The sequence below is a fragment of the Tympanuchus pallidicinctus genome, unplaced genomic scaffold (assembly GCF_026119805.1).
Source record: "Tympanuchus pallidicinctus isolate F22 unplaced genomic scaffold, pur_lepc_1.0 scaffold3, whole genome shotgun sequence".
Classification (NCBI taxonomy): domain Eukaryota; kingdom Metazoa; phylum Chordata; class Aves; order Galliformes; family Phasianidae; genus Tympanuchus; species Tympanuchus pallidicinctus.
The window spans coordinates 17,167,427-17,193,839 of record NW_026294747.1 but is presented as its reverse complement, the minus strand read 5'-3'; the positions used below and the strand labels follow the sequence as shown (position 1 = coordinate 17,193,839).

The 26,413-nt window shown below is 40.9% G+C and overlaps 1 protein-coding gene across 5 annotated transcripts; it reads right to left on the bottom strand.

Annotated features, from left to right (window-relative positions):
• Positions 1 to 691: 691 nt before the first annotated feature.
• Positions 692 to 26,413, bottom strand: CTTN (cortactin). 5 transcript variants are annotated; one of them, XM_052693134.1, is made up of 17 exons: positions 26,282 to 26,413; positions 23,955 to 24,038; positions 23,464 to 23,537; positions 22,025 to 22,154; positions 19,547 to 19,657; positions 18,827 to 18,881; positions 18,197 to 18,307; positions 17,264 to 17,374; positions 16,558 to 16,668; positions 15,180 to 15,290; positions 13,404 to 13,459; positions 12,961 to 13,030; positions 12,308 to 12,456; positions 4,057 to 4,146; positions 3,777 to 3,966; positions 3,062 to 3,133; positions 692 to 2,481 (listed from the first exon to the last, which is right to left on the bottom strand). In XM_052693134.1, the coding sequence occupies exons 2-17, from the start codon at positions 24,036 to 24,038 to the stop codon at positions 2,345 to 2,347; spliced, it is 1,662 nt and encodes a 553-aa protein (XP_052549094.1). In that variant the 5' UTR covers positions 26,282 to 26,413; the 3' UTR covers positions 692 to 2,344. The 5 variants fall into 5 exon arrangements, with proteins under 5 accessions (XP_052549094.1, XP_052549096.1, XP_052549095.1 ...); XM_052693136.1 differs by lacking the exon at positions 17,264 to 17,374; XM_052693135.1 differs by lacking the exon at positions 15,180 to 15,290 and having other exon boundaries at positions 26,282 to 26,412.

The following is a 26,413-nucleotide window of genomic DNA, read 5'->3' as shown; positions in this document are numbered from 1 at the left end:
GAATGGTGTGGTGAGCAGGACTAGGGAAGTAATCCTGTCCCTGTACTCGGTCTTGGTGAGGCCTCACCTCAGTACAGAAAGTACACTGAGGTGCTGGAACAGGTCCAAAGAAAGGCAACAAAGCTTGTGAGGGCTTGGAGAATATGCTCTCCAAAGAGTGACTGAAGGAACTGGGGCTGCTTAGTTTGGGGAAAAAGGAGGCTGAGGAATTTGGGAAAAAAAAAATAACTAAAAAAACCAGCACTTCCATTAATATTTTGTTCAGGCAGACACAAGACTATGAAAGCAAGGTTTTATGCAGACTGCCTTCCTCAGATCCAGCTTCCATTGCAGTCATGCAGAAGAGCAGAAAAGACTTAAAGGTTTGTAAAATTTTATGTGATTATAACTGTTAGCCCTGTTTTCAAGTGCACTCCTTGCCTTGCAGCCATCAGTACTCCCAAATGGGAGAGCTTTCCACGTGGAAGTAGGAATAAATGATAAAGCTATTGTGTTTCTGAGGAAAGGAATTATCTGGAAGGCAGTGGCAACCTAGAAGAACGTAGGTACCCTTCACTACAGTACCAAGCACCATGCAGCAGCTCTCCATAGGAAGCAGCCTTTGTTGTACTCAAGTTGGTCTCAGATGCAGCTTGAGATGGGATGAACTACCTGTAACAAGCTAACAAAGGAACTTAAAAATACAAAAATATTACATGCAAATGGTTCAAAAAGTTTATTGAATATTTAATTTACAAAAATCATATCTCCCCTATGAGGTGTTCTATGCAAAATTGGATAAAATAAACTGCATATAAAACCCAACCCTAGTAATGCAAATGCAACAGAGAAATGAGACCATGGAAAGGAAGAAATATACATAATCATGACATACACATGACATTCATTAAGGATTGTCCCAACCATCCAAGAACTGGTTCAACACAATGCCTTCCAAGATACGTTATATATTTTACCATTTTATACAGGTCTCCTATATTCCATTGGTCCAAATTTACAGTTTAAAAAAATTCTTTGCATTCTTGCATATCAGTTATCAGTTCTGCTTTTCTCATTTGATCAGAAGGTGGAAACGGACAGTACATACATTTAACATGTGCACTATTAGATGCAACTTACTATCTTTGGTAGGGACCCTAAACCTGCAGAGAAATCAGCTTCCTAGAATGACAAAAAGTTCAGTCTTAGTTTTGGCAAAGAACAGGTTTAAACCCATTGTTTAGTAGAACGCTACTGGCAGTTTCTGCTGAACACACAAGAAGTACAGACGTCTCTTGTAGGGTTTAAAAATCGAGATTATTTATAAGGGTTTAAAATCAAATTATTTGTATTAATATTCTTCAACTCAAATATGGTTATGTAAAGTGTTATTACTGCACAGCAGGCCTGCCTGTTTCACTGTATGAACAAAGGATGCATTGTACTCAAAATGACTGCAATTCCGTCTTGCCTTTTCTCCTCCCCTTTAAAGAAATGAGACTATTCCTGTAAGTAGCCACACAGATTTGGATGCCAGTTTCCCTTTGAGCAAGTAGGAATTTCACTGAGTAACTCAACATTGTGTAGTAATTTTTTCAAGTTTTCCTGTGAAAGATGGGAGAGAAATTGGAACAAAAAGCAAAGAAATTCAGGACAATCAGTGCTAGAGTGTTTTGCTGTCCTCCTCTGGGAAAACATGAAGAAAAGGAGCAAGATGAAGGAAAAAAATAAAAAGAAATCAATGCAATATCCTAAAAACTTCACTTTAAAAGAGAAGGAAAAAGTAACCAGACTGTTTCCTTCCTAACATTAATATTCAGTAAATATTGGAGAGTACTTGATTAACTGCCATTAGCTGTAACTTTCAAGCATTCTCTTTGCTTTTTCACATACTATCAAGAAAACAAAAGGAAAAAATTATGCCCCTTCCCAGTCCTGCCCATCCCAATTGCTTAGTGGAAATGTAAATAACCTGCACAGCCATGATTTTCTGAGCTGAAAACATGTAGTGGAAGACTAACTAGACTTAAACACTAGGTAAATCTGCTCACTTATGAGTAAAACATGCAATATTATGACAGACAGCTAATTGTCCTTGGAAAGGCTTTTTATGACAATCACTAATTTGGCAGAGAACGTTTCCAAATGCAGGAAAATCATTTTAAGAGCCTTAGTGAAGAACAGAGTAGTTACAATATATTAGCAACTTCTGTGGCATAAACATTTTAAAAAGCATCGGCAAAGTATTAAATATAAAAGCAATATGTATATACCCCTCCATTCTCAGAAAAGCATCATGATTTGTAGTGTATTAAGTCAGATTTATTGACTGGGGAATTAAGGCATAACCAGCAGACAATAGTCTCTATTGTCTCAGCTCCACATAATTCGCTGGGAACAACCCGTATCGGCCTTTGCAGACACCCCTCCACCAGCCATCATCTATCATCTCTATGTTTGTGATGATGTCATCTGGATCAAAGGAGATCTCGTCATCACCCGCTGGAGAGAAAGCAGAAGCAGCTCAGTGTTGGCACAGGACCCGTCCCACTATACTCTCATTTATAGCCCACTAAAGGTGCCACGAACACCCATCACCTTCCTGCCTCCCATCAGGGCTGCGAAACGGGGCACTGAACAAAGACAAGCAGCACAGACAGCTGTTTTCTCACCTGCAGCACTGACGCCACGGTTGGCTCCCACCCGCTGTATTTTGAGTGCATTTCTAACTCAGAGCAGCAATCACTACATAACACCCTGAAAAGCACTCTTTCTTGAGCTCTCCCCAGATTTAACCAGAGCAGAGCTTAACTACTCACACCAAGGGTATAATATGAGTGTTAACATTTACTTAAAAAGATTTTTTTAAACCTCTGTAATTTCTAGAAGCAGTGGATGTCAGTTTTCAGAAATGTCTCAATGTTGCTGTTAAATTATTAACTGTCCTCTTATTAAACATTTTTAACACTTCATATCTTCACACATTGGTACAAGAGACTACAAGACAGCAGGAAAAGAAAAAAATCTAGACTCAGCTTTCAAAAATAAGAGTTTTCACAAGATGAACAAGAGCTTTGCTTACCAGCCTGATAATCATAAAGAGCTATGGCTGTAATTCCAAGTTCATTTTCATATTCATCGTAAGTATTTTCTTCTGAGGGAGAGAGAGAGAAGAAAAATTAAAAGCATAAAGCATACTATCTATAGTTCTGAGTTTTTTTCTATGGTATTCCTCCCTTCATTCTAATTCTAACACTGCACAGAAAGAAGGGAACAAACCATGCAGGATTTAAACACTGCTGATGGACCTTCTGAAATGGATTATTTTTTCCTAAACCACATATAATTAAATCTTCCTGACAGGAAGTGTTCTCACCTAGGCATTTAATACAGTATAAAAATAAAAATTATTAGCTTCATAGCACTTAAGAATGTGACAGACCAACAACTGAGCACAAGATCAGCATGTAAGAGTATTTAATACAAATTGTTACGTGCGCATGTTTGGGGGCGTGTGTTAAGTGATGTGTTCAGAATTTCCAGAGCAAATATAATCTTAGGAGCCAGAAGAGGTGAGAAAAACAGGAATTCAAAAGAACTGTATTCTTTCAGTGCCATTAGCTTATTAGTTTTATCTGTATCTCCTAACAGATCTTTGTTGGTGGGGAATCTCCAAAGCCACAACAATGACTTCAGAAAACGAGGGCTGTGTGATACTGGCACAATTATTCATCGGGTCACTCGAAGGAACTAAGTCTTCATCACCAAAGGTTTCACATCAGAAATGAACACTTTACCTGCTTGGTAATGGTCTCCTGCCCCTGCCACTTCATAGACTGTCTCTGCTTCATATTCTGCTTCTCTCTGACTCACTGCTTCTTGGTAATCTGACTCTGTAGCTTTGTAGCCAGATTCCGGCTCTTGTGCTGCTGAGTATGTTGTGCTAGAGTTCTTGTAGGCAGACTCTGCATCATAGGAAACTGCATCCTGCAAAAACAGTTCGTGAGGTTGATGATCGGGATTTTGTTAAGAGGTTCCTATACTTTGAATCAAAAACTAGGAGGGAAGATAACAAACCTGGTAGACTGGGCTTGAGGGTGTCTTCGGTTCAGCTGGCTGTGTGGTAGGAGATGGTGGTGGAGTTTGTTTTTTGGCTTTAGCTTGCTCCTTAAAAGAAGAAAAAGAAAAGCTTCAGTGTAGCTCAGTCACTGTTTGATAAAAGAACAAGAAGCAATCCTCAAATAACAGATAAATGGCATATTCTGAAATAAACTGGAGCAGGGAGCAGAACAGACCTGGACTGACTGCATCATTAAACCTGCATGGGGTTTAAAATGGCTATAAAAAAAAGTTTCAGCAAAACTGCAAAGCAGAGGAGGAAAAAAAAAAATGTAGAATCAAAAACTGCACAGAATGTATGGATACATGAATTTAAAAACAGAGCACACAATGTTCTTTGGCACATTTCCACAGGAGCTGCAGGGTTTCTGTGCTCAATACATTCATACTGTTCATTAGCTGATTGGGTCTCATGTACCATTTTAGCGTAAGCCTAGAGAACTTGAAGCCCCCATGTTCTAATTATACTACTGATTTATTGTCCTTGATGAGAAATGATCCTGTAAACTCTTGCAGGTATGCCAAAAGCCTGCCAAAGGGAAAGATTGAATAGCTCATGCAAAATTAAATTCTATATATTGGCAACGAGGGGTTTCAAATGTTCAGAAGAGCTCCATGTATTAGAAATGCGGTGGAGAATGTGACTGCTGAGAATAAGGAAAAGGTTGAGGTTCTCACTGTCATCTTTAATATTCAGACTAGTTATCCTCAAGGTACTCAGCCTCCTGCACTGGAAGTCTAGAGTGAGGTGCAGAATAAACCCTCCCTTATTCAGGTGGAAACAGATGATAGATGGTGAGAGACCTACTACAGCACCTGGACTGTTACTAGTCCTTGGGGCCAGATGGGATCCACTTGAGGATGCTGAGAGAGCTGGTAGACAGGATTGCAAGCTGTGTTCCACCATCTATCAGCACTCCTTGTCAATCAGAGAGGTCCCAGATGACTGGAGTCTTGCCAGTGTGACACCATGTCTATGAAGGGTTATAAGGAGGATCTGAGGAACTGCTTGTCAGCAGACCTCGATGCCAAGGAATGTTCTGAGTCAGACCACCTAGAGTGCAATCGCACAGCACACGTGGGACAACCAGAGGATCAGGCCCAGCCAGCATGGGTTCATGAAAAGCAGGTTCTGCTTGACTAACCTTATCTTCTTATGACCAGGTGATTCACCTGGTGGACAAGGGCTGTTGATATAGCCTACCTAGATTTCAGCAAAGCCTTTGACACAGTCTGATGGGGAGTGGCTGAGGGAACTGGGATTGTTCAGTCTGGAGAAGAGGAAGCTCAGGGGAGACTTTATCACTCTCTACAATGACCTGATGAGGTGGTGGTTGGCCTCTTCTCCCAGGTAATTAGCAACAGGACAAAAGGGAGCGGCCTCAAGTTGTGCAAGGGGACATTCAAGTTGGATATTAGGAAGAATTTGTTCTCAGAAAGAATGGTGGGGCACTTGAACAAGCTGTTCAGGGAAGTAATGAAGTCACTGTCCCTGGTGGTGCTTAGGGAAAGAGCAAATGTAGCACTTAGGGACACGGTTTAGTGGGCAATCCTGGTGGTAGGTGGATGGTTAGACTGGATGATCGTGAGGCTCTTTTCCAATCATAATGATTCTATGATTCCAAATAAAAACAGTATCGCTGTACTCTACAACACAAAGAGCAGGAATCTGAATCAAGCATTCTGGCACTCCAGAATTTCATACCGCGCCGCCTGTGAATCAGAGGGCTGAACAACAATTGTCACTGGGAAGCCACTCATTAGGAAGCCTGAATACCATATCTCAAGAAATGCAACAAAATAATAAAACAGTTGAGGTTGGAGGGGACGTCTGGAGAGCAGCTGTCCAACCTCTCTGCTCAAACAAGGTCCCCCAGAGCACATTACTCAGGATTGTGTTTGCTTGCAAGACTTAAAGAAAATAATGCTTATACTTCAAGACCGTCAGCTACTTATTTCATTTTGCTTCTCTTTGTCACAAAGGAAAAGAAGTCTGAGTGTTTAGGGACAAACTTTCTTCTTCTTCTTCATTTTATTTTATTTTTTTTTGTAGAAAAGGACAACGAATACAAATTATGGGAGACTGCGCTCCAGTTTAGGTCCATCAAGTCACAACTTCCCAAAGGATTCTCAGGAGAAATCACAGACCAGAGATGAAATGAGAGGACTTCACTGCAAAAAAATCTTCCTTTTCTTTGTTTGTCACAGCTCAGAAAAAAAATACATCAAAAGAAAAAAAAATGTGTCCTGAGAACAGAGCCAGCTTTGTAGTTCAATTCAAAGCTTATGCTGAGCTTTCTGGAAAGAATCTGTCCTAATGCCCTTCTCTTTAGCTTCTGTGCTACAGATGAAGAAGTACAAGCAAAGTGTTTTTTAGAGCACAAATCTAAGTTTGGGGAAAAACTAACAAGTATCAATTATCAGTATCATTAACAATATTGAAAATTGAATAATGAATAATTATTGAATCATTTCTCCTATAAAATGGGTCTCTGCAATCCAAATTACTGTCTAAGACTGCCATAGCATAATTTCTATAATGCATTTAAATTGCATGGTCCCCTCAGGCTAACTTAGAGCAGTTTCTTCCACAAGGAAATGCCATATGTGAAACAGTATCTAGCATGGTTCTCTAAGGTAGCAGAGGCTAAATCATGAGGCATTTGACTCATTACAGTAGTTGAAGAACAGCTCCCTGAACACCACTTGTCTATGTGACATATGTGAAAAGCAAAGAAGAAAAAGGATTTCCAGTAAACCGGATTCTTGAAGGAATGCAGTCCATCTGTACATTCCCATTGTGGGAGGGTGTGTGCCCACATACTTTCTTAAAGTGAGAGAACTTTCTGTATGAATAAGGAAGTTCTCCTAAAGAAATAGCTTGCTTAAGTCAAAAGACCTCTGTCCCTTCACAGCACCTGCACAGTCGATGGTGCACTTGCATCCCTCCCTCCCCTGTCCATGCTCAGTGAGGGGTAGCACAGCCAAGGCCATTTCAGCTTCCCCTTAACCTCATCCTCTTTCCTCAGACCCTATAGAATCACACAATTAACTAGGGAGATTCTCAGTCTGGAAGAGTATTAATCATCTGGTTATGGTAAAATTCAAATACCACCAGCTTTGGAAAAAACTTCAAATGTGTCCAGGCAACACAATATCTCCTGCACAAGAGAGATCAAAAATTATGGCTGGAATCTGACCCATACTTACAGCAAAAAAATAACACTAAAGACAGAAAGCCATTTTGAGAAAGGGAAAGAAAAAAAAACAAAACAACAATAGGCCACTGACTCATGAGAACCGGAGTTACTGCACCAACTCTTCTGCAAAACTGTTCATTGAAGGAAACCTCAATGAAAAAGCTGAAATGGGAGACAAAGCCAACAAGAGAGCTAATGGAAAGGTTGAACTTCTCACACACTTTGCAGACTATGAACAGATACAGCAAAAAGGGAGATAGCCCAGTGAGAATAGCAAGCAGAAAGCTTGGCCTTCTGGCATATGAACAACCAGTCATTGCTTCCACACTGCTTGGAAAAAATGGCTCCAGCTAGGTTGGAACAGGAGGACTCTAATGGTGTGTCTTTTCGTACTGATAGACTGAAGAGGATTATTTCAAGATCGAGATGAGCAAGACAGAAATTGTTACATAGATCAGGCTGAGAGAATTGAAGAAGTTCTGAAAGACAAAGACCCAATACCAAAACATACAGGTGGCATCCAGATGGTGAAAGCCAACAGGATGCAATCCTACCTTACTCTAACCAAAACACTTGCAACAGAAGTGTCTCCAGAAAGGCTCCATTTGGGCAGTTTCAGCACTGTCCTTGAGAGTAAGCTTCAACACAATAGCTTATCTCAAAAAGAAACATCAATACTTTCTATGGCAGCTGCACAATGTTTCAAAAATACACACAGTCACTAGAACAGGTTTCTTGCTTCTTGATGAGCACTGCAAGAAAATCTATCAGAGTTCAAGAACCGGCACATGAACTTCAAAGTCTCCCCTCAGCTACCAATTAGTTCAATTTCCACCTCGAAGGAACAGAGGATCTCCCCTAAACCATATTATGTCATCACCTCATAAGGAAATAAGTAAAGTTCTGATCTCCAGAGCACTAGTATGTAGCTGCTCTCCTTCTCATAAGTGCAGCCACGGTGCAATGGAATTACATAGCATTTTCTAAAGCTAGATGAACATACCAATTTCCCTACTTATCAAGCCAGAGGGAACTGAAAGGGCATTCTACTACAGATGTGGGTGCCACCATACATGAAGGACCTCCTTGCACCTTACAGAACAAGAAACCTGCTTGTAGCAAAGGTGCAGAGCAAAATTCTGCATAAAGCACTAAAAAGGATCAGTATGAAGTAACACAGAATTCTCATGTGCCCTAAGGGAGCATTACATTCTTGAGGCTATTGCATAAGAGGTGAAGCACTGCATTAAGAATAAAGTCTCCTGGAACTCTGGTAAGAGAGCTTCTTCCATTTCAGAGTAGGCAATTGCTCTGAGATAATGAGTGAAGTTTTTGACTTGATACCCAAATGTTCAAGGATGGACTGCACTACTTACCAGGACTTAAATGTAAAACCCCTAGAAACAGTGAAATGAAAGTAAGGAAATAACAGCCCTCAGTTATGAGTGTTGTCTAACAACTATCTTTGGTATCTTGGAGATGAACCTACAAAGCTTCAAACAGGCTAACTGAAAAGACCTAAAGGCACCCAGTCACCTCTGTCTGAGAATAAAGCAAAAGTAGTGATGATGGAATGCAGTTATTGCCAGGTGATAATATATACCTTAGAGAGAGAAATGAAGAAGTAGGATAAATACTAAGAAAGTTCCTTTTCCTACGAACTGATATTTCTTAGCAGTTTGCAGCTGTAACGGGAGCAAAGGCTCTCCAAAATGATTACATGGATACCGAACAGCCTTATTAATAGTGAAACACTTGCACCATCCATCATCCTGCTTCATGGTTCTTCCTTATCAGAAGAATTGTAAAATATCTACTACATTAAATGCTGCAAGGAAAACAATGTCGCTGCAAGTCGCAAACTGTAATGCTGCCCAGATCCAATGTGCTAGTGGAAGAAGGTAAGAGAAAAGAAAAGCAAGATCTCTTGAAGAAGAAAGAAGCTGCTCTTTCAAGAACAACTTACACCCCTTAAGGCTGCCCCCAGGCTGTTTCCAAGAAAAGCTGACACAGAGTTGACAGACTAAAGCCCTCTGACTGCAATTGTTGTGCTGATGGCATGGACAAAGACTCAGGAGGATGAGGAGTGAAAAATCACATTGCTGGGGGAAAAAAAACAGATGCTAGATCTAGACACTAGTGATGCATAAGCTTAAATACACTGGAGCATGCTGGGAACATTTGACAGTAGTTCAGCACTGACAGCCTGGCAATGGCTAGAGGAGCTGTGGGGCTACCAGCTCAACAGCTACACTGGAGTCACGGTGGTGATGTACTGATAGCACTTTGCAATCATCTCAGTAGAGGCATTCAACTTTTCTCATCTGAAGAGCTCCTGTAACAACTGCTCTGACTGACACATCTCACCTTCTCTGCTCTGAGGGGAACTAGAGACTGTCCTCAGGGAAAACGTTCAACCTCTCTTTTGCATGGCTGAGTGCTGGGGACTGGTGCCAATGCTGAGAATGACACAGAGCAGTCCGAGCTGCCTACTGCTCACAGAAGTGCCCCAGAGCAGGCTTGATGATCTTATCAAAAGAAAGGACTGACTTCTCAACTTCAGATCTTTCTTTCATCTTCTCTCAGCTTTAAGAAATTGGCAGATGAAGTGTTGATGGTGTCACGTGTTTTTCCCAAGGACAGTAAAGAAGCCAAAACAGTGCTGTGGGAAGGTATTTGAATTTCACAGCACACAGAGATGAAGGGCAACATTAAAGAAATCACTGATACACAAGGACCAATTCCCACTCATTTCCTGATAAACATATGCAGTGAATATGCTTGTACTGTGCTTCCTGAAGCCATGAAGCAAAAAGGGGTCATAAGCTGAAAGAAAAAAAGAAGAAAAAAACCAGCAATTGCTTTGATTGGAGAAACCTGACCCAACCTATAAAGCTAGAAGTTGCCCAATTTCAAACAGAAGTCAAAAGGGAGTTAACAGTTTTTCAAAGTCAAGCAATACACAAAATACACAAGTCATGCTGCTTCAGCACAGGAAAACTACAAAGCTCTTTCAGAAGCAGTACTGGTCTGCACACCTGTGAACAGCAGAGCTGAGAACCCAATCATCAAATCAGGCAAGGTTAACTAGATGTTTTATTTGATACTATTAATTTTCTGCTTTTCTGTAGCTGTATAACTGCTTTGCTGGCATAGGTGATAAAGTAGCTCAGTAGTGCTGATAAATATATAAACTATGCTGCTTTAGGCTAGTTTAATTGATGTGAAGTACACACAGGTTTCACCACAAGTTGCATTGTTCTTAGTATAGGAATATCTGAGCTATGTTGTGCATACAGTTTTTCATATATATAAAACAAATTATTTACACCACGGTTAAAGCAGTGATCAATCAGACCATGCTGGTGCACTGGGATAAACACCACACAGTGGCATCCTGCAACAGCTTCCTGCTCAGGGAAGTAGCTACCACATGTGCAAAAAGCACTCAGTGAGCATTGTCACACTTGTTATTAAACAGAGGACTGAACAGTTTTGAGAAAACAGCTGACAGTCAGTTCTGGGTTTCATGTGTCACACTGAGGATGTCGAGACAATTTCATACGCAAGAGAATTTATTACTGAAGACTATAGTGGATGGCATCCATTGACTCTTAACAAAAGTTACTTTTCAGGAAAAATCTAAAAACAAAAGAGGGGAGGGAGAGAATGAGAACTGGGAGGGGGGGGAACTCTCCAATCATCAGCTGAGAAGAGCAGCAATGAGGATCTCAAAGAACTATTCACTCTGCAGTGTCTCCTGCATAAAAAAGTGGCAACACTGAAGATGATGTGGATGAGGATTTTGCTGTGCACCTCCCTGAGTTGAACACACTTTTCATCAAAATCCGTTCAACCTCCCTGCCAGCTATTCCTGCTTGTGACACTACTAGGCCTAGCTGGAGCATGCTAGCTGAGCATCAGTGTTGCCTACAAGCTGCCTGTTACATCTCAGAGCAGGGAAATGGCTAGGTAGCTTTCACCCAGTGTTTAAAGGACCACTATTTTTTCATGCACTGTGCTTAGTCTTCTATTTCTATAAAGCAAGAAGTGAAGGAGAAAGGAGGGACTATTCTAATGCTACTAACAACTGCTTTCCAGTCCATGGCATGACAGAAAGTATGTATACTTTTAAGTATGAGGTCATGAAATCAGAATAAGAGCACGTATCCATGTGGGAAACTGCCAGAGAGGCTCTGGACAAACACTGCTCGCAGCTTGCATGAAAGGTTAGAGTTGCAAACAGCCATCCCTCAGCATTACTGACACTAAGGCACTTCAGGCATCACAAAACACAGCAAATGAACCAGACACAAAAGACTAGTCCTTCCACCTAGCAGCAGAATTTCACCAAACATGCAAATTCTATAAAGCAGATAAGATGTACCTTCTGACTAAACATCCCCTGGAATTATTTTGCTTATGATTTACATGCAAATCAGTAACTCTTCAAGCATGTTGATGCCAAAAGTCATTTTCTGAATTTCCAAACCAAGATTTATTTAACCCCTGGAACACTATCTCCCCTCACCTCACGAGTGTGGAACACCAATGGGCGATAATCACCTTCATCTTCAACAATACTGATTCCAAAGAAACAGCATCACTGTCATCATACTATCAACATTTAGGTGACCATGTGTCTCTCCCTTACAAACTCCTTCATGCCCAATGGAATCTGGTATTATTGAAAGGCAGAAGTATGGCAAGGCTAGGCTATAGGGATTAGCATCCAAGATGAGCATACTTCTTTTGGAACAGGCTAGATACAAAAACGATACACTATCAGGTATTACTCCATCACCATATTTGATGTCTGATATGCATACAGTGCATGTTAATAGATGGCTGGTTTTTCAAACAGATAAAGCACAGGAAGAAACACACACAGACCTTTAAAGCCTAGCAGTTACAGGGGAAAACATATTTACTTAGAAGATTCTTTTCTCCCAACTTTACACTGAAGCATACTAGACATGCTACTTGAATAGGATTTGAGTCCTACTGACCTCCAGTTTCCTTCGAGCCTCTTCCTGTTCTTGTTTCTCCCTTGCCATTCTTTGTGCTCTCTCAGCTTCTGCCTTCCTTCGGTCTTCCTGTTCTTTCTCCTTGGCGAGGTTTTCAAAGTTAGCTCTAATGCTACTCGTTTTATTAGCAACTGTAACATTAAAAATAAAATATGCTTTTGCTTAAAGTTCTCTACAACAGCAGCATAGAATGAATTTATGGTAAAATTTCTGCAAGGATTAACCTTGTTTCTGCAGTTTCTTCTCTTTGAGCTCATAGCTGATTTACGAAAGTAATTCTATCTCTCTCCTCCTCTCCTTTCCTTCCAACCCCAAACCTCTTGTGCAACACATGTATTTAAAAATCTCTGCAACACTTTTCCTTCCTTTCCTTTATGGTACAGTCTCTACCACTCTGCTTCCCTGCTCGGACTTCTCTCCACACTTATGCTCAGAATTTTCTCTTCTTCAACTATATCGACCCTCAAAGATTAAACATTAACTTCTGACAGAAGAAGATAGACACTAGCTGAAGCTGCCAGAGATCCACAGATACAGCAGTTCCCTCCTTATTCATCACAATTTCATCAACAGTAACAGCCTGGACTTCTGAAGATTATCACCTTCAGAGAAAGGATGTGGGTACTATGTCTTACCAGCTTCTACTGGCTTAGTTTTCTGATATGTTGGGGTTGGTTTCTCAATATCTTCAAAAGTTGCTGCATTCTATCAATAAAGAAGAGAAAGTTTAAAAAGGTACAAATTCATGAAGAGATTTCAGACAGCTTCAACCTCTTCTTACTCTTTCATTAAGATTTTGCTTTTCTTTCATTTTCATGCTTCAGCTTTCCATACTCATATATCTACAAATATTTATGTACACATATGTACACACACACTACATACACGTACACACATACATATGTGCATAAACCAGCATCAAGCTCACTTGCTTTTTAAGGAGTTAGAAAAGCACAGATGAACTCCAGTGACAGACTGGAAAAAAATCTAGAAACAAAGAGCTGAATGATACAGGTTTAAGCATGCTGTTTTTTATCCCTGTGGGCTATTTAAGTCATATCTATTTTAAGAGACTTACCTTATCCATCCGATCTTTCTGTACACCATACTTCCCACCAAATCCTTTTGAATAATCTAAAAAGCAGGACAAAAGGGTCAGTGTGAGGAATTTTCCCATCCATCTTTCTGCCAAATGCAAATAGCCATTTCAAATGCAAATAGCCATTTCAGCTGCATGCAAAGACAAAGTGACAGCCGCCAAAGAAAATGCAACTTGTTTTTTGATGCAGAAAGGATACATAACCACAAGAGCCTTCAGGTACACCAGCAGAGGAAAGACTGCGGGCCACATGCATTCTCTGAGTAAACATTAAGCTTGGGACTGATAAGGTATCAAGCAAGGAGTAAGGGATGAGCCCTTCTAATGCATCACTTCTGTAACACAGCCTTTCACAGCACCAACTTTTAGCCCTCTGCAGTGATCGTGTAACCTAAGTCACTTCTGCTTTGCTCAAAGAGTGACATCCAGTCTTTGCTGACCACAGAGGTGGCTTTTTTTCTTCCTTCTTAAATTCTACATATGGCAGGAAAATTTAACAAATCTCATGTTTGGAAGTTTTGGTTATGATATCCAACTGATGAATATTAATGTTATTGGTAATAACTCCTGCTATCTCTACAGAGAGGGGCAGTTCCATGAGACAGCACGACTCTGACAACTCACCACTAAAGAATGGGGTGGCCCTGCTGCTCTTTACCACTGCAAACTACACACTCTTGCTCTCACCTAATGCTGACTCCAGCACTTGTTCCACTCCAGAAGTGGCTAATTCACTAGTGGTATAAAAAGAAAGAAATACTAACAAGAGTAGCTTTGCACTATTTCTAGAGAATTGTTCTCAGAGAAATGCCCAACAAGCACCAGAGCCACTGCAGCAGGAGCAGGAAGAGTGTGTGGCTGAGAAAGCACCACTTTCTGGTGGCAATGAGCTGTCGAACTGTCTGCAGGAACAAGCACCAAACTCTGCAGATGGACAGGCTTTCCTATACACCCCTAAAATAAAATTGCAACTACTACTCTTCCTGTCAGCCCCAAAATTGCTGGGGACTCCTAACCAGCTATTTTAGTGTAGTACTTGGGGTCTGCTAACAGCACATTGGACACTCAAAAGTTTGAATCTGTGTCACTATAGCACAGGAAAATACTGATTATCAGAATGAACAACCTAATTCTCTTCAGCTTTGTATGTATTTTCAGCCAGAATAAATATACTACACTTACATTTTCCTGATCCAGACTTCTCACTTTAAGATAACGGAAAACCAGGAATTCATGGTTTGTACCCCAACTATTTCACAATGAATAAAGAGAGCATTATAACAGTATTTGCTCACCCAAGAACCACAAATATCCCCTACTTCTTGTTTTAAAGAATACAATTACACAATTTTGCTAAAATCCATTGCTTGTTAAGGGTTACATGCACGGTCCTTATCTGAATATTTTTCCACCAATTCTTCCAGGCAAAGTTTCACACTTAGGCTTTAGAACTGGTAAGCATATCATTAACACCATACTAATTATTACGTTGTTACTGTCACATTGCATGTATAGTCATTAACTAAATGCATAATGTTTTAGAGCTGTTAACTAAGCATTGGATATCCTTTCCTGAACACAGGTCTGTTTCGTGTAACATTTTAAGAATAAAATGGAAGAACATTGCTAGATCATGTAGGAACAGAAGCGCAAGAAAGTGCCTGCACATTACTAGCATCGATCTACAAAGAGAACTATTTAAGACTGTGTGAGAAGTGGCTGCACTATTGAGAAAGTAACAAGTGAAAACGGTGCCTTGTTGAGATTCATGCTTGGCTAGTTTCTCCTTGTAATCAAACCCCACAGCAGATGGGTCCTGCCTTTCTGTCTGTACACCAAATTTCCCTCCGAAACCACTCTTATAGTCTGAAAAAGCCACATGTAATACATTAAAATGAAAGGAGGAAAATAACAAAGTTTAGTCAGAGACACTCAAAGATCACTTTTTGCAATATTTCTCAATTACCAATAATTTCGAATGGTTAAAAAATGGTTAAAAAATTCTCAATGCGCTTTTGTACAAGTAAATTCAGAAGTTTCCACTTGAGACTAGAAAGAGATCAATGCAATTTATCACACACTGGAACAACATTCTGCAGTCACAGAAAAACAGCAATTCTAAACATTTTTCATACATACTGCATAATGCACTTGCATTTGATCAACATTCTGAACACAGACACACACGGTATATTTACCAAAACAAAACAAGATACAAGAGGATTAGCAGTTAAGGATGAAATGAGCTTCCTTCATCACCACGGTTAACACCTGAACGCTACGCATCTGACTGTTTAAAGATGCGTTCAAATAGCGTCCACAGACACTAGCCATCAGATATCCCTGATATCACAGCACTGTTTAAAGGAAGAAGCAATGTTCCTGCTGTTGCAGCAGCTGGAGGAAATTCTCACCCAAGAGCTATGATCATTTTCTACTGCTGCCTTAAAACAGCCATTTTAATGAATGATACAAAACGAGGGCACAAAGCCAGGGATTCGGGTAATAATCCTCTAGCAACAAATCTAGAGCACCCAACAGAATAATATTTTGAGGATCACTTTTAATTTAAGAAATTTTAGCTTAATTAATCTAATTTCTTCAAGTTAAAGACTAGTGACAGGCAGGGAAGCAATGTTTGTTCTGGAACTTTTCATCTGGGTACCAACCTTTCATGGGAATAGGTATCTCACAAACAGCGAGATAAAACAGTGCTAAATATTAGATTTCCGTTGCATGGAAATTGGGGTATAGAGAACCCAAACCAAAAAGGCAGATTATTTGTGAAAGCCCTCATGGAAAGTACAAAGAAATTGTTAATTTGTGGCTTGTGCAAATCGACTAATGAAGTAAACAAAAAAATCCAGGCTACCTGCAGACTTGTTAGGCTTCTCCAGTGAGAACTTAGCTAAGTCCAAATTTTCAGGGACTCAGAAGCAGATGTGTTTAACCTGCTTTGCAGACACCAGTACAACCAATACACAGCAACAGTTCAAACACAGAAAAAGGAGATTTGTGTTAGCACTGTAAGACTGCAGCTAAAGATACCAGGGGAGGAGGATTCACACAGGGAAGAGAAAAGTGGACATCAGGGAAGATGAAAAGAGCGGCTAAGAATCTTGAACTGATATACCTTTCTGGGATTCATGCAGCTGCACTTTCTCCTGGTGATCCCAGCCAAGTGCACATTTGTCTTGTCTGTCTGTCTGCACACCAAACTTGCCTCCAAACCCCTTCACATAATCTGTATGCATGAAGTTTCAGAAAACATTAATACAGCTCATGATTGTAAGCAGTACTTAGAAAAAAATGGCAGATAGATATGTCACTGGGTAAGTTGCCCTACTGATGATGATTTGATTTAATGATGATAATGTTTTCATTATTTTCCCCTGATAAAGCGAATGACACCCATTTGGTAACTCTAGGACTACAGTGCAAGGAGGCACCAAAAATCCAGTGTAGATTACAGCATATAGAGTCAATAATATTCAGAAGCTTAGAGAATTTGATGTACTTTCTATCTAAAACCATAAAATACACACATAGATAAAGCAGATATATATATAAAGAAGGATTTGACACTGCCTCTGAATACCATAGATCTGTATGGTTACACACTTATTTCAATAATATCCATGTGGATATAAGATCCTTTGGAAAAGAGATTGTGAAACTCAGGGACAGTTTCCAATGCCTTCTTCTACATCTAAAGGAAATAGAAATCTACATACACAAAAGGCAAACACACATTTACCATCAACAACAAAAATTATGTCTTCCTAATTTGGAAAGGTTGATTGTTTTGAACCAGTATTTTTAAATAAGATAATAAAAACCTTTCTGGGATTCATGTTTTTCCGTTTTGCCTTGATATTCAAAGCCAACAGCACTTTTGTCCACTTTGTCCTTGTCAACACCATATTTACCACCAAAGCCCTTGGAATAATCTAGAGATAAGAGTGAAGAGTTTTGTTTGTAAGTGTTCAACAACAAAATGTTACCTTGAAAAATTGTGACAATCAGATGAGCTAACATTAAATTACATATTAAAAGAAGTACTGACAGCCCCTGTTAAATTTTGATTCAGGACACTGAAGTCATAAATTTTTCAGAACATGTCCTCTCAGATGGAAAATAAAATGTCACCATTTCAACTACAAGGTGATAGCAGCAGTACTGTTATTGGACTCCTTGACAAAATTCTGAAGACACTTATAGGGAAGTGAACTTCAAGAACCATGTCAACAACAGCCTGTCTACTTTTAAACAAACACCGCCTTCTTCTTCTCAGTATTTCCAGAGTGCAAATATTTCTTTGAGATAAACAAAAAATGGATGGCAAAAATGTCAATTTTTCAATAAAAGACTTGATTTTTGGATCAGGTATGCCTAGAAATGTGATTAGCAACCCAGTATCAATTCCAAACACTGCTGACTTTGATAAATGTTTCATTACACCAATAGCTGATACTTTTAGAAACACTCTGCTGTGATTAAACTGCTCACGCTCCCAGTATATTAACTCATAGCTTTTCAAGTTGCAAAAAACTGTTGACAAACCTATGTGCCCTGCCTCCAATGTAACGTCAGAAGGCTCATCACTTAAGACAAGTTAGAAACTAAGTTTTAGGCTTCTTTATTAGAGGCTGAAGTTTTCAGCAATATAAATTGTATAAAGTACGCTATGAGTAGAACAGATGGAGGAAAACAAATTTACAACACTGCCTGTCATTACTGCCTACCATATCAGAATATGAATCCATGCTCACCTTTTTGTGACTCATGCTTCTCAGTTTTACCCTGGTAATCAAACCCCACTGCACTCTTGTCCACCCTGTCAGCTTGCACTCCATATTTTCCACCAAAACCACTTGAGTAGTCTGCGTTGAGAGGAAAGAACAAGAAAAATGAAACAAAGAAGCTTCCACTGCAAGCATATTCTAGAAATTAATGGGAAGAAAAAAAAAAAAAGCCTGTTATCTTAGTAGTGAAAGTAGTTTCCTATACTCTTTGGTATAGGAAATTAAATTTAAAATTAAGCACAGAAAATAAGGAATGCAGCAGTCCTGTAGTTTACAAGACTTCCTCTTAAACCAGGATTCAATAAAATGAAGAACAATTCCTACTTTAAAATGTTCCAGAACCTTACTTTGACAAGAAAAGTAAGACTTGCAATGACACACTATTTTCTTTAATTAAAATCTCACAAACTCATGAAATTGCCTTAAAACGAATTCTTTCATCTTCTCTTCCCCTCAAATCTCTCAATATTTGATTAATTGACAGTGATATATCGAGGCCTCACTAAACGAGGTCCTTCACCAACAATAAAAGAATGAACACCTATTCAAATAATTTTAAAAACATGTACTACAGAGGCAATCACCTCACCACTTTACCTTTTTGGGAGGCATGCTTCTCAGTTTTCCCCTGGTATTCAAACCCAACAGCTGACTGGAAGAGAAATAAAAATGCACAACAAAATGTTAGACATTTGTAGAAAAACTACTTGCACTTCAGTGGACAAACAGCATGGAAAGCTCCTGTGTCTTTCCAAACTATTCTGACCTTTTGAATTGGGTACACACATTTTAAATATACAGGCCATATTCATTTACACAACAATCCATACACACTTCTGTTTTTGTCATTCATTGCCAAAATAAAATTTTCCTAGCCAAATACTGTTGCCTTGCCAGGTTCACCAATTTAGTACAGCAGAAGTTCCATGTAATAGAAATGCAGCATTTCCACACAAGGGCTGTTATGCTCTCTTGGCAGGACATACCAGGGATCTTGCACAGTAGTTCACATTGCAATGCAAGACAAAGCTTCCCCAAGGCCTTCCATCTCTACAAGTCACACTGATATTACCCTCACCAAAAGAGCACATACCAGCTAAAAGTCATGCAACATCTCTTTTCAACTTTACTCCCATGCTATTTCCCATACTTTTATTTTGCTTTAGACAGAAATTTGTCTTCCTAACAGTCCCTGATAGCTTACTGCTAAACTTCAAACACAACAGGGAGAACAGACATGGCAGTTTTTCAGCTGTGTAGATGAACTGATCAACTCAACTACTGTGAGTAGCTGTAGTACCAGGAGAAACTGCTTACCTGGTCAACTCTGTCAGTTTGTACTCCAAACTTGCCTCCAAATCCTTTCACAGAATCCACTTGTGAGCAGTGCTTAGAAAGCTTTGACTGGTACTCGTGTCCAACAGCTGACTAAAAGAAAGTGAAAAGTTCAGAAACACGCAGCAGTTCTGTACAGTTCTGTATGTAGGAGAAAATGTGGCACCAGGTGATCTGAGGTGACAAACATGCACCTCTTCCTGCTGAAATCACCATCCTTGTAAATCATCTGGTCACTGAGGAGCCTTTAGGAGACTTTCACCATGCTACCTAAACAGCACAATCAAGGGAAGTTCCAAGAGTTTGACAGCAATGACTGTATTTTATGGACGCTGTTTTACACTCCGCATTTTTACCTCAAACCACAGGCACGAAAAAAAAAGAAAGATACAGGCAAAATCTTGATGGTGTCATCCAAAATTTAAACTAGGGATTAGTTGCAGACAAAATACCAATGTTTCAGCCCCACAGCCTCCATCTTTGACTAGAAAGCAAGCTGAACACAGCAAATGCGGGAGCAGTCATGTTATGCTGCCACTGGTTTCAGGTAGGGCAGGAGGATATGTAATTACACACCTGAAAGTGCATCCTCCCCTGCTCACAGATAACACTTTCTAGTGTTACCTTAACCTAGAGCTTGGGTGCTCTCCTAGCTCCTGGAATCAGTGCTAAAGCCATGCACCTTGGGGGTGCTACATCCCACAGCAAGGTGCTCTCTTCCAGGTCCAGTGCCAAAGCTGAGCATCAGCCAGAGCAACCTGCAATTTCCCACTTAAATCTGACACCTGAGGCTGCTGCTAACATGTGTACAACCACCATGTCTAATGGGGGGAGGGAGAGAGAAAGAGGATTTTACACTGTTTGACAAATTGAGGTAGGTAAGGTTAACAATGTTTTCTTTACATGACACCAGAAAAGAGAGTTCCTTACAGCACTTCATTAAATATACAGCATCATAACATATACCTTTATAAAAAAATAAATAGAAAAAAAATTTTATTCAAAATTTGTATTTCAGAGTAAATTGCACTCTTAATTCCCCAGTACTCTGCTATCTTTTAAATCAGTGATGGAAGCCTGGCATATGGAGTTATATAGCTTTGCATTTTAGGACTGTGTCATGGTTTTGTACACCAACAGAAAGCCTTCCCTCGATGGGAACATCTCAGTGATGAAGTTTTATAACTACAGATGCAAGTAAGAAAGCATTCATTAAAATCTAAATTACAAATGCCTCCCACCAATACCACTTATATGGACACAACCATCAGGTTTTTCCTGATGGTTAATTCTGGCATATGGGAAACAGTGTTGCTTTAGTTTCTTTTTTTTTTTTTTCTTTTTTTTTTTTTTTCTTTTTCTCCCATCAACATGGGAGAAGGATAAACTGCTGACACAAGATTGCTATGCAGTTGCAGAATAGGCCTCAGGATTGAATCTAGGATCAGTTCCTTTCCCACATTCACTGGTTAGGTTACCTATTTCAAAGGCAAAGGCCCACTGAGAATTATACAGCAATTTACTCAGAAATATGGCAAGAATTTAAGGCTGCCTAATTACTAGAAACACAAAAAACAAATTAAGTAGGAAAATAAAATCATTCACATTCAGGAAATAGTTTGGTTCTTATTTTAACCAAGTGTGCGAAAGAAACTAGCCAGGATTCTGTGACTGTCTAAGTATCACACAGCTAATAGAATTACCTTAAAAATTACCATAACTTTTGTTAATAGAGTGCAGCTTAGCCATCATATCCTTATGTAAAACACTGCCATCTGACTGAAGTACAATGATTCTTTAAATACCTGTATTACTTGTCAGTGTTCACACATTATCACTGTTTCAGAGAGCTACCCTCTAATTTAAAAGAAGCAGCACACTCTTTTCTTCATTCTCGGGCAACCTCAACATGCCTAGAGGAGCAGGCACGCCACTGAAATTAAAATAATGCTAGATTTATTCATGCATGAAGTACTTTCTTAATTTAGAAATACACATTTAGAAACTTGAATCTTGACTCCAAAAAATCCACACAGGATATAAGAACGCAGACTTGCTCTAATGGCAGGATTGGTATTGCTCACACGTGTGGATCTACCTACATCCTAGAACTCCCCCCTCGTCATTCACAGATTCCTAATTTGCTACTGAAATTGGTGTTCCTGGTACTTCAAATGCTTCAGTTCACCTTTTTCTTGACTAAAGTAGAAAAGACCAGATGTTCTGCCAGACTTGAGTGGTAGTGGTCACATGCAGCCTTGTCACAGCTCCACAAAGGTGATGTCCTCAAAATGAGCCACTGCTGTTTATAGCTTATACCACCATCTGAGCTTCTATATCAATGATTCTGGCAAAGCAGGAACAACAGCCTTTGCCTTCAACTCATGTACGTGGCTGTGCTGACCACTGGCAAGGCGAGGCAAGGCTTATATCATCATCCAGGTGACCACGCAGACTTACTTTATCCATGCGATCTTGTTCAACGCCAAATTTCCCTCCATAGCCATGGGAAGCTTTTGGTCCCGTTTCAAGCTCCTTCTCTTTGATGGTCTGGTGTTCTTGGAATACATTCTCTCTCAGTTGATGAATACTTTAAAGACAGACAATTAAGCAGCAAGATTTACGAAGAAAGGTTCAGAAGATAATTTCAAAAAGATGCAAAATAATAAGCAGGTAGTTTAGAAGCCAGGCAATTTACATTTTTGGAGCCCTACCCATTTTTCAATTCACAGAGCACCTCATATTCTGAGAATCAGAATTTATTTCAGTGTAGAACACTGAAAAGAAGTGTTGGTTTTAACACTGTCACGTAGGACAGTATTTTGCTATTTGAAAAATCTTTCAATCCATTGCCATGAATTCATAAGTGCCTCAAATACATCTTCTTCTTACATCCTAATTTAAATTCTTCCTAACACTTTTTACTTACATGGCAACTTTTCAGAATAGGGAACATCTCTTACACAGTCCCTATGGTAACAGTACTCTGATTCCAAACAAGCATTTTGGACACAATTGTAATACCAAATAAGGATGCAAGGAGACATTCACCTTCCCCAGGTGTTCTCTTGCAATGCAGGAACTGAAACTGTGGTAGCACAGACTATGTACAGGAAGGACAAATCCAGATGGCAATCTGTACCATAAAGCACTTTCCACCTGAGACTGAAGTGTCCCCAGCACAACTCAGCCAGCAGGTGTCAGCGCTGCTCTGCACAGAAGGCAGAGCACAGCTGATCCCAAAAGCAAGGGATCACCACACTAACCACATTCATTCTCAGCTTAAAAACACGGGGCTGGATACCCAAGAAGCAGAAAAGCAAAACAGAATCGAGGACCGTAATCATGTATTTCCTAAATCTCAGATATCCTAAAATTGCTCTTAAGTCTTAGGCACTTTTCATAATGAGTACGAGATTCAGAAGAGGGACTGTTTGTTTCATATTGCTTTTGTGATGCATTCATTTTTTGAGTTTGTCACATGAGTCCATTTGTTAATTTGCCACAATTTTTTCAAATTGACTGCAGATTTCTAAACAAAGCCTGAGAACCAAGAGACTAAATCTACTCTTATGTGTCAAACGCAGCTGCTCAGATCACCCAATACAAATCCCTGGCAGTATTGGCTCTCTCACCCAAAAATAACAAAGAAACTTCCCAGACACAAAGAAGCAGGCAAAACAACACTGCCAGTTAAAAAGCAAGATTTAAGAGTTCTTACTTCATAGCTCTGATCTTAATTTCAGATTTGAAGGTGCTGACGTAGATGAAAAATTAGCAATGTGACAAATAATCAGTCTTCTACAGACAGTCTTGTTTTAATTATGAGGAGAACATGAAATGATTAGGAGTTGCCTGGGATTGTGGCTATTAATAGATTTGAAAAAGAGCTGCTTTACTTGATGTGCTCTTGATGGCCGGATCCTTTCACAGTTTTAGCCCCCCAGCGCTGCTCTTTCTCACTCACATCATTCTGTGAAGGACACACAAAAAGCGTTAACAACCCAAAGATGTTACCAGTTATTCACAGCAAAACCTGCCAGAAGTCGGCAAGATCCAAGAATCAGAAAACCAACTACTTCTGCTTTCGCTTCTGCAAGCACTGGGCATTTCCCATTGCAGAAAGCACTTTGTATCCCAAAAAGCTGCTGCTTCAAATCACACAAGTGATTGATTTAAATCACTTCCCTGCAGACTTCCCTGCAGCATCCAAGCAAAACAAGATAGCTTTGTTCATCCCACACAGAAAATCCTAATTCTCTGCTCTTCCAGGAAGATGCTCCTACCAGTTTGTCTTGCTTAGATATACCCAGCCCCCCCCCCCCGCTGCAGAATTTCAGCACGTTACACCACACAGTCGCAGTGAATAGATGAGATCTGAAAGCCGTACCACAAAGTCGGGATCTGTCTCCCAGTCATCTGCTCCATCATCCTGGCTGATGGCAATGGCGTGGCCTGCGGTAGCCTTCCACATCTGCAACACCACCAGAAGCAGCACCGTCACGCTCCCGTTACACAGAAACTCACTTTACCTTATGTGTATGCTGACAGAAGCACAACCCAAAATTCCAAGCAAAGGACACAAACATCAGCTATCTCTGCAGTCGTTGGCTCTCAGACTGTTTGGACCACCATATCCTTAGTTTTTGCTACTGGCACTGCAGAAAGATTAGCAGCAATCAAAGATGAAATTTTATAGAGACCAAGGAAGCCTCTCCTTGCCCAAATTAACACGTGGCTTTTCTTCACTTAGTGGTAGCACCCTTTGTACCTCTTCACTAAAGTCTTCTGTTCAGGCAGCTTTCCTGTTCCATGTCTACTCCTGAGGAGTGCTGCTAATTCCGGACCCTGTGCACATGCTTAGGGCTTAGCAATAGCTGTTTTCCACCAGTGCTCCACGTGCTGCCTCAGACATGCAATGGGTTTCAAGAAATCCAAACAACTACAAGAATTTGCACACAATCTAGACACTGATCCACTTGCCTGCAACAACAGGGTATGCAAGTTGCTGCATTTCTCAGATAATCCCCCGTGAAATGTGCAAAAGTCAGCGCCCCGGCAGACTTGCGGGAGGAGTAGAGGGCAAATGCTGGTGCGATGATAACAGGAAGCAAAAGGCAAGCAATAACATCCCCAAAAAAATGTTCAGAGCATGTTAGGTATCACCCTTTCTGGAAATACTATACCCAGTAGAGTATCAGGTTGGGCACTTTAATTAACACTTCTGAACATGACTAGGGAGCACAGTGTGTCACCTGCTTGGTGCCAGTGGCTGTATTTTACAAAGCTTATTCAAGAAAAATTATATTTCTTATATATACATATATTATATATATTTCTGAAGAGCCAACCAAAGACAACAACAAAACGCTCTCTGTTCTGCCAGCTTTTTCATGTTCATGAGTCAGAGGAAGGACTTTTCTTCATACTTGTGCCACTAGAGTACAGTTCTTGAACATTCCATCATCCTATTTACCTTCACTTTTTAAATTAGGAATAGTTTATGAAGGTTACTAACGTGGACTATTTCTTTTGCACAAATGTAACTCAGACAGTAGAATGGAAATTCCATTTTAAATGTGTAACTAGTAATTTGCAGTGAAGTTTATACTACAGCAATAAAACCCTGCTTGCTCTGCAATCTAACAGAATGAACCAGCAGATCAGCACGTCAGAAATGCCAGGATTTGGAATAAGAATGATCGAGAAATAATCAAACCTACAACAGCAAAGCACAGACTGCTCCTGGAGGGGCATAAGAAGAGAGCAGAGCACACCCTGACAAAGCAGCAGTATGTTTGCTATCCCTTTTGTTCAGGTCTCTCACCTCCAAATTCCTATGTCAACTGAGAAGTACCATTTGATGAACCACTTAATATCTAAAAACCTTGTAAGACCAAGTAATTATAATAAAAACCTCCATGGCAGCTTCCTTCCCCAGGTGCATAGTTCAAGGCGCTTGCTTGACTTTTTGTCTTTTGCAATTCAGTTACGTTTGGCAGCAGGAGGGCTAGATCTTCAGATCAGGATTTCTCTTCCTCTTCCTCTCCAGATGCTCACAGATGATAGCCGAGGAGGAGAGGACTTCAAACACACACACACCCTCACCGAGCCCAGCACCACCAGGTTTAGCCCTGCACAGAGGCACAAACGCCTGCCCCGGCCCAGCCCCGCACAATGCACGGCCAGCTACGAGCCGGTGGGATCAGGCTCGGCTTGCACAGCAGCCCATTGCTCCAGCATCTCTTCCAAGGCAGGATGTGGACGAACATGATCTGCCTGTGAGTCAGCGACTCACATGGGCAAATTACTGAAGGAAAACCAGAATATTATATTTCCGGCGTATCGAGGCTAGAAATAAGTTCGGAACCCATCTGGCCAGCTCCGTCCTTCGTCCTGCCGTGACCAATGGAAGCCGCCGGACCCCCCAGCACCGTCCGAGCAGCGGCCATCGGCAGGGCCGCGCCGGCACCGGGACAGCAGGGCGGGCAGAGCCCACCGCCGCGCCCGTCCGCGGGCACCCAGGGCCCGCACCGCCCCTCGGGGCCTTTCAGAGGATGCCCGGGCCGGCAGCCCCGTCCCGCCCCATCGGCAGCCCACCCCCCGCCCCGCCGGGCCGCACGTCGCGCCGCCGAGCCCGCACCCAGCGCTCCCTGTGCAGCCGAGGGCCCCGGGCTCCCCCGCCGCACAGTCCGGCGCCCCCCGCCCCGCGCTTACCCTGCTGGCCGCCGGCTGCCGCGGCCGTGGCTCCCGCGGTGCTTCCCGGGCGGACGGCGGCGGCGATTTCCGCTTCTCCCGAGCTCCCACTTCCTCTTTCCGCACGGCGGGGCGGCTCCAGGTGGGAGATGG

Coding starts and splice junctions, on each gene's coding strand:
- CTTN (XM_052693134.1), bottom strand. CDS start 24,038: ATGTGGAAGGCTACCGCAGGCCACGCCATTGCCATCAGCCAGGATGAT. Junction 18,308..18,826: donor GAAGCATGCCTCCCAAAAAG/GTAAAGTGGTGA, acceptor CTCTCAACGCAG/ACTACTCAAGTGGTTTTGGT. Junction 3,967..4,056: donor CCTCAAGCCCAGTCTACCAG/GTTTGTTATCTT, acceptor CTGTTTTTGCAG/GATGCAGTTTCCTATGATGC.